General features: G+C 33.6%; 1 protein-coding gene across 1 annotated transcript in view; it reads right to left on the reverse strand.

Annotated features, from left to right (window-relative positions):
• Window positions 1-1,283: 1,283 nt before the first annotated feature.
• Window positions 1,284-13,995, reverse strand: part of OTOGL (otogelin like) — a 118,458-nt gene continuing 105,746 nt past the window's right edge. The window contains exons 50-56 of the mRNA XM_032493706.1: window positions 13,480-13,543; window positions 12,230-12,408; window positions 11,657-11,761; window positions 9,377-9,496; window positions 7,830-7,875; window positions 3,489-3,568; window positions 1,284-2,931 (exon numbers count right to left, since the gene is read on the reverse strand). Coding sequence (XP_032349597.1) covers window positions 2,731-2,931; window positions 3,489-3,568; window positions 7,830-7,875; window positions 9,377-9,496; window positions 11,657-11,761; window positions 12,230-12,408; window positions 13,480-13,543 — 795 coding nt within the window. The 3' untranslated portion in view covers window positions 1,284-2,730. The remainder of the gene's footprint in view (window positions 2,932-3,488; window positions 3,569-7,829; window positions 7,876-9,376; window positions 9,497-11,656; window positions 11,762-12,229; window positions 12,409-13,479; window positions 13,544-13,995) is intronic.

Consider the following 13,995-nt stretch of genomic DNA (forward strand, 5'->3'; position numbering starts at 1 on the left):
AGTTGCTTGTCTAGGGTATACATATCCTAGATAACTTGGTCAAACCAAAACTCATTTCTAAATTGTAGCAGACATTGACAAAGTCTCAGAATTTCTATCTGTGTCATTGTCAATGATATGTGAAAGTGCCTGTTTCCTCAGAGCCTTAAAAAGAAAAGTATAATTACACTTCTGAATTGTTACCAATCTGGTAGGTGAGAAATTGCATTTTAGTGTAGACTGAATGTGAAATGCTTTTATTATAAGTGTGCTCAGTTATCGTTTCATTTTTAAAGGGACCACTAGCAGTATTCCTTTTTCTTTGAACTATCGTACAAATTGTTGGCCCATTTTTCTATCAGGTTAATATTTTGTGTGTGTGCGTGTGTGTGTGTTTAGGAGGTCTTTATATATAGGAAGATTAAGCTTTATCAGTGAAACACTGCAAATATTATGCTTTGGTTTCAGAGTTTTCTTTTGACTTATGACACTTTTTGTCTTGCTGCACTTGTCTGTCTGCAATTTTCTTGTTAGATTTACTAGTCTTTTCTTTTGGGCTTCTGTATATTGAGTCAGAATTAGTCTCTCCACCACTGGTGCTCTCCCGAAATTGTAATGAATTTCTCTGATATTTTCTTTTAGAACTTGTACCCACTTTTGGTTTCATTCTGTGTTTTTTTAAACACTTGAACCTCTGATTCATTTAGAATTTATTTTGAGGTTAATGGATTAAGAATCCAAATATCTCTTTACTCAGATTACTATCCAGTTGTCCCAACACCATTTATGGAAAGCCCACTTGTACCCCTCTGCTGATTTGATGACCACGTTTATCACACACTACATTCCAAAGGATTTGGGGTCTCCTTCTGGACTTTCTCACAGGTGTGCTTATTTATCCGGTGTTGACTTTCTTACTAGACTCTAAGGTGCGTTAGGGTGAGCCCTTTGTCAGTCTGGTGTTGCCCTCAATCTCAGAGTTTAGAACAGCACCTGGTACACAGTAAGTGCTCAATACAAATTTGTTCTATTTGAGACTGTGTACGAAGTTCTAGAAAAATGTTTCCCTTTTTCCCACATACAGGTTTAAAGATGACAATATTTTAATATAATAACAGATATTTAACAGACCATGAAAATAAAGAAATGAGTGGTAGACAATATAACATTATGTGCCTCATTTGTGAAGTACCTACAGTTTCTCTTGAGCAAAATGTTAATTTATTTTAATGAAAAACATTTGATTTAATCTATACATTAACAGGAATCAAAAAATGTTGAAATGGTAACACCTAGAGAGAACATTTAGGAGTGTTATTAAGCACAAATAAGATAAAATCAATTTTTATATACAGTGGACACTGGGACTTTGCAGATGTAATGTTCACTCCATTCTTTCATCTATTTCCAAGTAACCCTGGAGGTCCCAAAATATCTAATCTGTTGCAATTTTTCTGGGTAGTATGATTTTGAAATGGAAGTAAATCTACTTATCTCAGTCTAGTCCATCGACATCTGCTTTTCAACGCAACTTTACTGTTCTCTCCTTGATGTCTGACTTCATTTGCTCCTCACAACAATCATACCAAGTGGGGCATTCTCTCCTTTTTACAGCTGAGGAAAATCAGATAATTAGATATAGTAAGTGGTAAAGAATTGGGGGATTTGCAACGATCTCAGGATACATTCCTTGCAAATGTCAATAATCTACTGTGTTTTAAAAATGCAGCATTCCATTGTAGGATTATTAATAATTCAAATAATTTTATTTCATTCTTCATTGACAAAACAGCAGCATAAACAGCAAAATAGGCTTCAACTTCAGTGGTACGCAAATACATCTCAAAACTCAGATGTCCATGAGATAGTAAAGAGGTAACTACATGTTAAGTAATAACAACATTATTTTAAAACAGTTTTAATGGTATAAAAAATAGAAGCCCAAGATCGCTCTCCTCTGTTTAGCAACTGATGCTACGTTTCCCCGTTGCTTACCATTAGCATAACTATTATGTGTATGTATATATGTATGTATCTGTGGCATTTTTTTTCTTTTTTTAAAAGGCATTGAATTTAAAATTCTTAATTTTAGGTAAAGCAAACTCTTAAAAGAATAAGAGGTTCTGTGATACACACCTTACTAAAACATTCAAAAGAAAAAAACATCGGGACTGAAATATAAAATATGTAGACTTCACCCAGCTGTTACCATGAATTCACCATACTGTTACACTAAATGAATTTGTACAAGTCACATAGCTTCTCTGGTTATCTGATACACTTGCAAACTAAAGGGAATTTGCAATAACATCCCCAATACCCATTCCGACTTTAAATATGCTAAAATCCTATAGTTATATGAGCTGTGTCTAAGCATACCATTCTCTATGACCATCCAGATGCCAGTATTAACTGATAACATTTACCAGAATAAACAGTAGCAATAAAAGAGTATCTTAATTTGGATAGCTATGATAGACTTTGCAAATCACAAAAATAACTATGGAGTGAAACTGAAAGAATCCTGCAAAACAACCTGCTAATAGATGAAAATACAATAAATCAATAAATCTAATTTTTTCATGGAAATTGTATATATTTTGTAGCAAGTATTAAATTGCCATACCCAATAGCCTGAAAAATAACATTATTATTAAACAGTATAAATCTGCCCAATGTCTTAAAAATAGTGATAAAAGTTAACTCCATTTGACATTATGACGTTGCAGAGAGCTCTTGGATTCCAAGCATTTAACTCCACTGGCACGTGCAGTCTATGGGTTCCTGGAGAGTGTACAGGACTTCAGTGCCATTGCCGGAGCAGTAGAGAGGCACAGTCAAGTTGCGCACTCCATTTTCACGACAACACTTGCAGAATCTTAGATGGCTCTCGATATTGATGTTATATATGGTAGCTGATGGGCATTTTCCATCACAAGATGCAACATTTATCTGTAAGGAGAGACAACGAGAAAAATGTCTTAAAATGTTTAAAACAGTGGTATTGATTCCACTAAGACTGCATATTGATTGCCCAAGATGGCAATATGACATAACTCAAAGTATAAATGTACACATATAACTAGACAGGTATGACAGGAAAATGGAATATATTCATCACAATCCAATGATTCTATTGTAACCTGTATTATATCATGATCAATTAAACTATAGAATCAAATAAGTCTTATGAAAGTGGGCAAAGTTAGAACCAGGACTATTTATGCTGATTAAAATTGCACAGCTAAAACATTATGTGATCATATATACTTAGGTTTAATTTCCATCTCTTTAGATTGTAATAATCAACAGTATGATTATTTATGCCAAGAATAATTCACACTTCTTCACAAACAGAATATTTTAATATTAGAATGTAGGAATAATCTCAAAGTTAAATATTTTAAGTGTTGGCATTTTGTTGGCTTACAAACTTATTAGTGCCGTGACGTGTACACTTCTGAAAAGACACACATCCTTTATGTAATAAGTGATATTTTTCCACTTACAGAGCTTTGACTTATACAATCCTGTCTCCTTATGACTGATTTAATAATCACTTTCTGGCATATTCTTTCTTCTCGTTTGCCTGATAAAATATAGAATGTATTTATTCATCAAAAGGCCCAGGTCAAATTGTTTCTTAATTCAATGAAACATATGAATATATTTAAAATTGGAAACTGATATAGTTACATAAAATATATTCCTATAATAAGAGATATTTAAAATTTCACTCTTACATAGTTTATTTTGAATATTTTTAACTTCTAAACAGATTTTCTCAACTATTTTCTAGCTTTATACTTACCTCTTTATCTTATTGCTTTAGAATAATTATCATAATCATAAATCAAACACATTCCACAGATGCAGTAATGCTAACAATCTATGTGTGGTATATATGTATTATTATAATTTAATATAATATATACAAAATCAACCATGGTATATAGGTAAATATACGTTCTAATAATGAAGGCATACCTACATATGTAAATCTATCTTAAAACATAATCTGATAGATTAAAAATCACATTATGTTAATGGATATTAATGTAAAGTTATGCACGAATGTAACTGAATTATAATCAACCATGTTGGAATGTATGGATGAGTCTTATACTGGATTTTATGGCTCTGAAATGATCTCATAATTTGTAATGAAAACACTTTTTATCAAGTAATGATATATTTGTGTGCATGATGGATTATCACTTGATAATACACCCAACAATATATATTTCATGGTGTATGATAGTGGATGTATTCCCTGAATCAGAATGCAAAAGAATCAAGGTTCTCATCTCACTCTGTGGCTAATATGCTTTGTCACTTGAGAAAGCACTGACTCATTCCGCTGAGTTTCCTTGTTTGCAAAAGACTGGAATTCAAGCTCCAGTCTTCAAATGAATTTAGCCACAAAATCTTTATTTACACTAAATTCTTGTACGAAATCCCAACATGTAAAATATATAAAAGTTAAGCTATTCTGGTTGAAACAGAGGTGGGTAGCAAAGATCGCCTGAAGCCAAACTGTTTTGTCAAGGTCACCCATGACCTTCAATTGCTACATTCAAAGGTCACATGTCAAGTCTCATTCTACACGACTTCTCAGCTGCATTTGATCCAGTCCATCACTCTCTCCTCCTGGATCCACTTTCCACTCTTGGCTTCCAGAGCACACTCTGGTTTCCCCCCATCTCACTTGTGGCTCCTCCTCAGTCTCCTGTGCTTGCTCTTTCTCCTTTCCCAACCACCCAACTCCCGCATGGCCTGAGGCTCAGTGCTGGTGGCAAATGGCAGGCTGTTCAGTGCTTTATGATGCTTTCATCCAGGGGTTACTTCATTGGCCCTTCTAGTCTCATGTATGTTTAAAAGGATAGAAGAATCAAGAAAGAAACCATCTTTAACATGACGGATAAGGTCCTTATCCTCTTCTTTCTATCACCTTCATCCTATTCTATGGCTACACTTCACCATTTCCTCCATTTTGAACACTCCTCGCTCTTCCTGGCTGCTTCCCAAGGACATTCAATCTCTACTCAAATGGCACCTCATCACAGAGGCATTCTCTAACCATTCACCTTAAATTAGCAACCTAACTCCCCTTTCTCTCCATCCCTTTAATTGTGCACTGTTGTTCTTTATACCACTCATCACTACCTGACATAAAAGCATATATTTACCATTACTGTTTCTTCCCCTGCTTGATAACATGCACTACGCGTGCACATATTGTTCCATTCTCTGTCACAGTCCCAGTGCCTAAAAGGGTGTCTGGCACATGAAAGGCACTCAAAAAAAAATGTGTTTACATTAATTCATTCAATGAATGAAACTGGGGCAGCATAACTTTATTGTTAGTTGGCTGAATCTGTCTGTGCCAAGAGGCGCTTCCTATTGATTCCTCAGAGACTTTACTGTAACACATTCTGTTTAGCACAGCACCTGTGATAATAATACAACATCCCCAGCCTCTCTGCTGCAGCCTGGTCACCCGAAAGCAAAGACCACAGACAGGGGTTCTCTGAAGCCAAAGCAGAAACTACTTCACAAATCCTTACATGTCAGATGAGAGAAAATGAAGTGGCTTGTTAGCATTCGGCAACTTCAAAGAGCTTGGCAAAATTGAAAGATCCCGGGGCCAAGTGCCAGAAAGGCTGAAATCAGTGTGGTCCACTTTTCTGAACCTTCATTTCCTCCTCCACAGGGGAAACTACACCCGCCTCGCCACCCACCGCCCAGAACTGTGGGGAAGATTAGTTGAGGTGCAGTCTGCAATGGGGTTAACAGAGCATTGACGTGTGGCAGACAGTCAACGGTAGGAATATGGTCAGTTGCATAGTTCTGCCTGTTTGCCCTCAGATAACAGAAATATACTCACTTCTCCAATAACTAACATGGGGTTACAGAATCCAAGGTCTTAATATTGCAATATGAGGTGAGTGTATAGCTCAGTGGTAGAGCACATGCTTAGCACACACGAGGTCCTGGGTTCAATCCCCAGTAACTCCATTAAAAAAAATTAATAAGTAAACCTAATTACCACCCCACAAAATAAAAAATACAAACTACACTACATACATATATATGGGGAGGTACTAGCTCCAACTCGGTTTTACAGTGAAAACTGCAGGAACTTCAAACCAGTACTAGGAAACAGACTGAGAAACCAGAGTAAGTGTTTCTCCTGCAACCCGTTCCCTTTGTGCTAGATGAACGAACGTCTCTCATTGCAATATGATTCTACTCCTATATTGCATACCTACAAGAGTCTAGACTCTTAAGAAAAGCAGGAGGAAAAAGATGCTGAGCATAAAAATATAAACTTCCTTAGATTATGGAGACTAAATTTCACTCCTTGAGTTCTTGATGCAATGACTAATGGATACACATTAGTTTACATTTAATTCAAAGAATACTGAATGGAAAATTGCTTATTTCTAACGAGCAGACATTTAAATTAGTGTGGTATCTAAGAACCCCAGTAATAGAAAATGCATAAGTGGTGCTCTATTACCCACAAAAGTCACAACACCTGATGTTGAACTTTTTGTTTGTTGTGGGTGGGGAAGTATGTGTTGGATTTGACTTTTCACACCTCATGTAAATGAGGACTGTCATTCTAGCCCTGCACTGATGAGAAGACATCATGGGTCAACATCCGCCCTCTCCTAAAACTTTTCCTGGTGACGTTCCAGAATATCGTGAGTGGTTGAGAAGCAGGCTGTGGAGTGCAATCCCATACCTCATAAGAGGTATGACTTGGATGAGCTACCTGGCCTCTCTAAACTGAAAATCAGGATAAATGCAGAACTGATCATTGGAATTTTATGAGAAATAAATAGTGTGTAGAGTTCCTGATTTATAAGCTGTTATCATGTTCAATAGTATATAATTATGTTTCATCAAAATTTAATACATTTTAACATTCTTTTCAGTATGACTAACAGCTCTAAATAGAACTATTCTTATATGTTTTGGGGTTTTAAAATCTTCATGAAAGAAGTACAGAAATCTCCCTTGAGGGGCAGGATAATTTGTATCTAAGAATCCAACCCTACACAATGGCATCATTAACCTGAATCGTGTTGTAACCTTTTCCCTGAAAGCTTCTCTAAACAATTTTAAAATCACTGTCTAGGCCAAGTTTCCTAAAACTTCTATTTTTATCTTGACGTGAATTCATAAACACTTAATAAATAAGTTCATAAATACACAGATGAAAATGGTTTCATGAATACCCTTCTATTCTATTTCAGTCCTTAAAATCATTAAAAAGTACTGTGAAATAAATCTTTAAAATTCAAATACATTTAAAATATATTGGTTGCACATAATTTTATCACGGTAATTATGGGAAGTTTTATATATATGATTTAAATATAATTCATTAAATTGGTATTTTTCAACTGTATTATACCTATCCATAGGTTTGTTCAAATAGGTTTGGAAAATCTCACACTCTTTATATCCTTATGGGAGTCACAGTGCCATTCTTGTCATAACCTACTTTGTGTAGTTCAGCCTGTTCAATGCATTTGACCATTGGGCACTTTTAAACTTAAAACTTATTAAGGTTCTATGCAATACCTTTTAAGAAATGCAGCAATAAAGACATTTCTAATATTTAAGTTAAAATTCATCTAAATTGAAAACACTTACTCATACTCCAAAAGATAAAGACTAAATGACAAATAATCCACCACCTGATATAAAAACATTTAAATAATATATATTATAAAATTTGTTTCTCTCCTCGCACCATAGGAACTAAATTTTATGAGAAAAATCAGAGTCACCACAAGCAATTAAAATGAATCAAATTAATGCATGTGCTCACTTACAGATCTTGCAACAGCCTTCATTATACAGTTTTACAATCCCTTCATTCTAGGAGGAAAGAAGAATAATGTTAAAACTCAGTGTTTATTTATTTTCTCTCAAACTGGAAGTAGAGAACTAACTCATTCTCTCAATATTTTTACTAAACATCAGAAGACTTTATAGGAAAGTGATTAGAATTGAACCACCTCTGTTATGAAATTTTTGTTTTTAAAATTAGGAGCAGATGTTTTGCTTAAAACGTGTTACTTCTTCATTAGCAATATGAAAAGGAGTGCATAAAGATTAACTTACTTAAAAGAACATATTTTAAATACCACACACACAAAAATCTTACCAGATCAAAGTACTCATAGGTACTCTAAATAGAGGCCATTATGTTTTTTAAACTCCTTAAAATAATCTAAACTACTTTTTGAGACTAGACTGAGCTCCTGAATATAATTTAATGTTAAAATGATGTCTCTTTTTTGTTAATATTTTAAAAGTATTTTATTAAAAAAAAATTTTTTTAGTTGAAGTATAGTCAGTTTACAATGTAGTATCAATTTCTGGTAGACAGCATATTAGTAAAAAATATTCCCCACTTCAGGATGTTTCCTGCCAAAGGCTAAATTAAGAAAACTTCATTGATTATCTTTTGGAATTCTTACAGTAAATTGCTAATTGCTTTTAGTAAGTTGCTAATTGTAATTCAAATAAAAGAATAATTTACTCTATAGAAGTGAATCTGTGAAGTAAGATGATGCTTAAGATTCTTTCAATAGCTGGAATTCTGTTACTTTAGTACAAATTGTACCTCGCTAGCCAGCCAGCTAGCTAACCATCATCACTAAAAGGGCACATCTTGAAAAAAAAAAAAAAATCAATGAAACTGTGCTATTTCTCTACACTTACAGAAAAATATTGGCTCAGACCAGAGAACAAAGCTTACTTTTCATTAGGGATTGTTATCTCCTGAATAATTAAAGCTACAAAGAAACTTTTTAAAACACTGTGTGACTTTCAAAAATCTAGTCTCCCACTGGACTCTTCTCTGAAGGAACAGGGAATTGGAAAAGCAAAACCAAGGCATCAGCAATTCTGGGGCATGTCCTGAGTTTCAGAGTGGTCTGTGCTCAAAGAAGCTAAGACAAATTCCACCTAGGCCAGCAGGCATTAACAAGCGAATGACATCATAAATCTGTTGTGTGTTTAAGAAAGAGAAATTTGACCAAGTTCTGATCCATTAGTTTATTAATTCATATTGAAAGAGAGGCAAAATTGGCTGATCAAAATATTTTCAATAATCCTTTGGTCTGGATCTTAAAAACTCAGAGATGGCATCATGTCCATTCAGGGAAAGTCAAAATTATTTAGAACACCATATATAACTCAAAATGGCAAAGTGAGGAAATATAATAGACCTTCTATGTATACGTGAAAATAAAACATTCACCAAAATAAATTAGCCACAATGTATGTATGTATGACCTTGGAGCACATATTAATGTGTATTTTCTAAATTATATTTAATACTAAATTTTCTCAGCTATAACGAAGTACAAACCATTTTGCATTCAGTCTCATTAAAAGGGGGGCAGACCATACTGTACTTCAGAATCATCGTCCCTTCGTCAGTCTTAACACATTCAAATGTGGTACAATTGTAGTGCCAGATACTCCCCTCCTAAAAGTAAAAGAGAAAGTTACTGTCTGCTTACGAAAATCTGCTTTATTTCTTAAGTAGCACGTTTCCTATCCTGCTGAATCAAAACTCAAGTCAAGGGGAAAAGAGCTTCTTGTGACATAAAATGTCCATCTGGGAATGTCCCCAGACTTGTCTGCAATGAATAAAAATACACATATGTAGTGGGGGGAGCAGGTTATGTTTGGCTTCATATGAGAACTGAGATGTAAATGTGAAATAAGGCAATAGAGAGAAGAGAAGCAAAGGGGTATTTTTTCTACTACAAAATTAATTACCTGATTTGGCCAAATGTCGAAGGTCTTGCTCTCATAATTCCTCACTAATTATAAAACAACAAATCGTATTACATAGTACACCTCCTCTCATGCAGCTTGTTTATTTTTCCTTCTACTCCCTTATCACCAAAAAATTTAAAAATCTTTGGGTGTTCATGATTACTGACTTACAGTTCTAGTTTTCTATACTTTCTGCTTTTTTTAAAACCTATCCCTCTTCTTTTTTTAACAAATTCTAAAACATAGTTACTGTTTATTTCATTCCTGATTTCAGAATTCTTATAATTGTTGATCTATATTTTTATCTTATAACCTGCATTTTAAAATGCTAGTCAAACTCTGACTTGAAGATTCCTTGTGGACCAGTAAAGAATTTTAACAAAGTTTTTTCCCTCTAGATTCTATTTTAATTTGTAAATATCTTCAGGTCTTCTATGAACCTTAGTTGGAAAAGATCTACAAGTCCAGGTCTAAAGAAAGATGAAACAGTCAAATTCAAATATTAATTCTAGTATTCAATTCAAATAGTAATATCTAATTTTTCTGAGATCAAAAATTAGAATTGGATTTTTAGATCACTAAAGCTTATCTTTGAAAGAGGCAAGAGTTAAAAATTTTGATGTGTATTTACCTATATTGCATTATTTGTTGTGTTCTCAAATAATACTCCAAACTTTTAAATCTTTTATTGAATGTCAGGGCAATCACTGTTAATTCTGACTATATGTATCAATAGTTTCTGGACTACTGACACCTATGGAGTTTATGTTGCTTTTTTGTAAAAATTCCCAAGTTAATGTATATTTTCAAGTAGTTTCATTCCTTTTTTATTGCTGACACCTATGTCTCCTCAACATTTTATCAGCTACCTTTTTGCAAGGCTCCTTCTTTAGAAAAATATACTATAAAACAAAAGTATTGCTAGGATTAAACCGGTAAACAAAATCAACAACACTATTTAAATCAATAACACCATTTTGCACATAATTGTAAAACAACAGACTTGGAACAACAAAGTAGCTGTTCATTTTACTTATTCAATAAAATGCATGGGATTGGAGAAATCTGTTTTTCTTTTGGGTATGTGAGTAATCCTGTGTAATTAAAAACACGACAAAGAGACCTCCCTATAATTAAGTTATTAATGGAAAAAACTTAAGGTTAGTAATAACCAATTGGAACTACCTTCAGGTAATATAAATTATAAACAGAATTTCTGACCCTCCTAAATCTGATGACATCACTAAAAACTGTACTAAAATTACATAGTTCACTTCTTCTATTCTAGGAAAGGAAAAGAGTGAGTCAGTCTATAAATCTCCACAGAGTTATTATAAGGGAAGAATTCTGAATAATTTATTGTTTTGCTGGAAAGTATTCATGAATCTTGGGATCTTCTTTTTAAGTTTTTTTAAAAAAATATCTATTCTCATGTTTACCCACTGAAATCTTCAATATCTGAAATAATGAAGTGCTAACATCTTGAGTTTCAGATTTCTATTAAAATGCTTCATTTTAAATGAGTGAATAAAATAATATCATTCTTTTCCTTTGTTCTAATGATTAGAAATCAGCATTTCTCAAAGCCCATTCTCACATCTGGGGAAAAAAGTGAGGCTCTATGACAAAATAACTTCGTGAAACATGCTCCTTTACAAAAGGAATCAGATACTTTAAAATATAACTATGTCTTGTGTATTGTAAGTGTGCTCTGTATGGGCATGTTTGTTGTATGGAGGACTCTGTGTGTGTGTGTGTACGTGCGCGTGTGTGACATTTTTCAGATTTATTTGAACATCTTCTTCAGAAAATAGCAGAGAGCAGCCCTCCAAGGGACATATCTTAGGAACTAAGGAATATATACCTCATGTATAACTGATGTTCCATTTTCCATTTGAAATTTGCAGGATACATTTTTGCAGGTACCACAACAATCATAGTCACTTGGAGATGGAGTGTATACCTGGTGCTGTGTGTAATAAAAATAACAATAATGTGAATTAATCAGCAACAGTACTAATATTTTAATTAGTTAGCTCTGAAAGTGCTTCCCAGTATAACTAGCTGCTCTCTCAGAACACCTGTAAGCATTTCTAAGGTTGAATTTGAGGCACTTCAGATAATAATTGAATTTATAGAGCTGTATTAGAAGTGAAGTAGATGTCAACCTTTACATTTAACAGCCAAGATTCATCAAGCAGGTCTAACAAGCTCAGTTCAAGCAAGCAGTACAGATAATAAGACCCCTGAAGCTCAAGGTTATGCACAGGAAAAGGACACAGCATTATATAGACAGATATATTACACAATAATATATTATTGAAGAACTATTCAAGTGTCTGTTTTTAACTTCGGGAGTATTCATTTGTTCAAATTCTATAGCTGCCATTTTAAGATTAATTAACTCTCACCAGAATGACTTATAAAGAATACTTACAACATCACATTCTTTTGAACAATTCACCATTGTAAAATTCAAAGTGCGGAAGCCTGTATGCTCATCTTTTTCTTCCAGACACTCTACTGTGTAACAGAAGTCCCCTTCCACATACTTTATCATAGATTGGCCAGGACTCAATACTGACACTTCTTGCAATACACACACATCATCCTTTTCTAAGAAAAGAAAATGGTCAACAAAAAGTACTATATTTAATCAATCAATGGAAAATTTAAGTCTATGTTTTTATTGTGATGTGCAATTTTTTCAAAAGCAACAAAGATCTTTACCTTTATGTATTGTTAATAGCTCAAGAATTTACTTAATAATGAATGTAGATTTATTCCTTAACATATACAATAAGAAATTGATCTGTAAATGCTATTTATTGTTTGAGCTTCCTCTAGAGCAGATTTAGAGTAGATTCCAGAATTTTAGCCCAAAGTGATCATCAAGATACTTGCTGTTCTGTCTTCTGGAAACATAACATGACGATTTAGGGGAGTGGATATAGATGGAGGCAAAATCTAGATCAATAGAAGTAAGTCTCTTCCTGATGGGACTGTGAAACATTTCATGTTTTTTAACTGCTATTTTGAGAGAAATTTTTCAATTTTATTGTGTTGCAAAATAAATAGTCATATAAATCATACTTCATGGTGAAGGTAGCTGAAATAATGTACTATCATATCTTTAAAAGTAGCTTAGGGTTGTCTTGGGCTAGAGTAGTGATGAAGGATTCAGCTCGGCAGCTCTTTGTGCCTTGTCAACCCTGAATTTAACTCTTCTCTCATATAAAAATATAAAAGTTTCAAGCTATTGAACAAGAGTTGTATTTTCTATTAACCTACTAATACTTAATATGATGATTTGTTATTTCATAGAAAAGTCAGCTTTATGCATTGCAACGTTAACATCAATAAAAATAAAACAGTGAGCAAAAATCTGACACTTTAAGGTTATCTACTTTTAAATTAAATTATATATACTAACAAGAACCCTACATCAACTTTAAATCCTGTGAAGCCTCTGAAAACAGTCATTTCTGGTCCTATTATCAAATTTCTCACAACATTGAGGAATATTACAAAAGAGAAAGCTGAAAATAGTACCTTTTTGTACTCAAAAACTAGCAAATGGCTTAAAATGTGTAATACATCTCAAAAATTATTTTTAATTTATTAATAGTAAACAACAGATACCAATAATATTCATTATCATTTAAAAGTTTCAAAAAGCATAGTTACCACAGAGATACTGTACACATCCACAGTCACTCTGAAAGTTACGGTCTATTGCAGTAAATTCTCCCTATCAGAAAGATATTATCGTTATTATATGACTTGTCACATGACTTATTATGACCATTATAAAAAAACACACAATATGACATCCAACAAATTTCCTACCCCACAGTCACAAAGGATGTGCATTATAAAGATTAGACAAGCTTTGATTAACCCAGTGGTCATTTAATTAGTAGCCTATGGAAAAAACTCAGAATAAACAAAGTGATCATTGACCACTCAATCTCTCTAAACTTTAATTTCCTTATCTATTAAATGAGTGACGATAGATAAGATGACCCTCATGGTTTGTCCTAACTTTAAAATTAATATTGTTTGATTCTGAGCTTCTAACACACAATTAGAGGTAAGAGAATGCTTGCTAACCCTAGAAACTTCTCTTAATGGAAATGTTCTTGATCTGCTCTACAGAGGTGGTCCAGGACTCTGCTGTCTGCCTTAGAGCAGGGCTGCTAT

This window comes from Camelus ferus, chromosome 12, assembly GCF_009834535.1.
Source record: "Camelus ferus isolate YT-003-E chromosome 12, BCGSAC_Cfer_1.0, whole genome shotgun sequence".
Classification (NCBI taxonomy): domain Eukaryota; kingdom Metazoa; phylum Chordata; class Mammalia; order Artiodactyla; family Camelidae; genus Camelus; species Camelus ferus.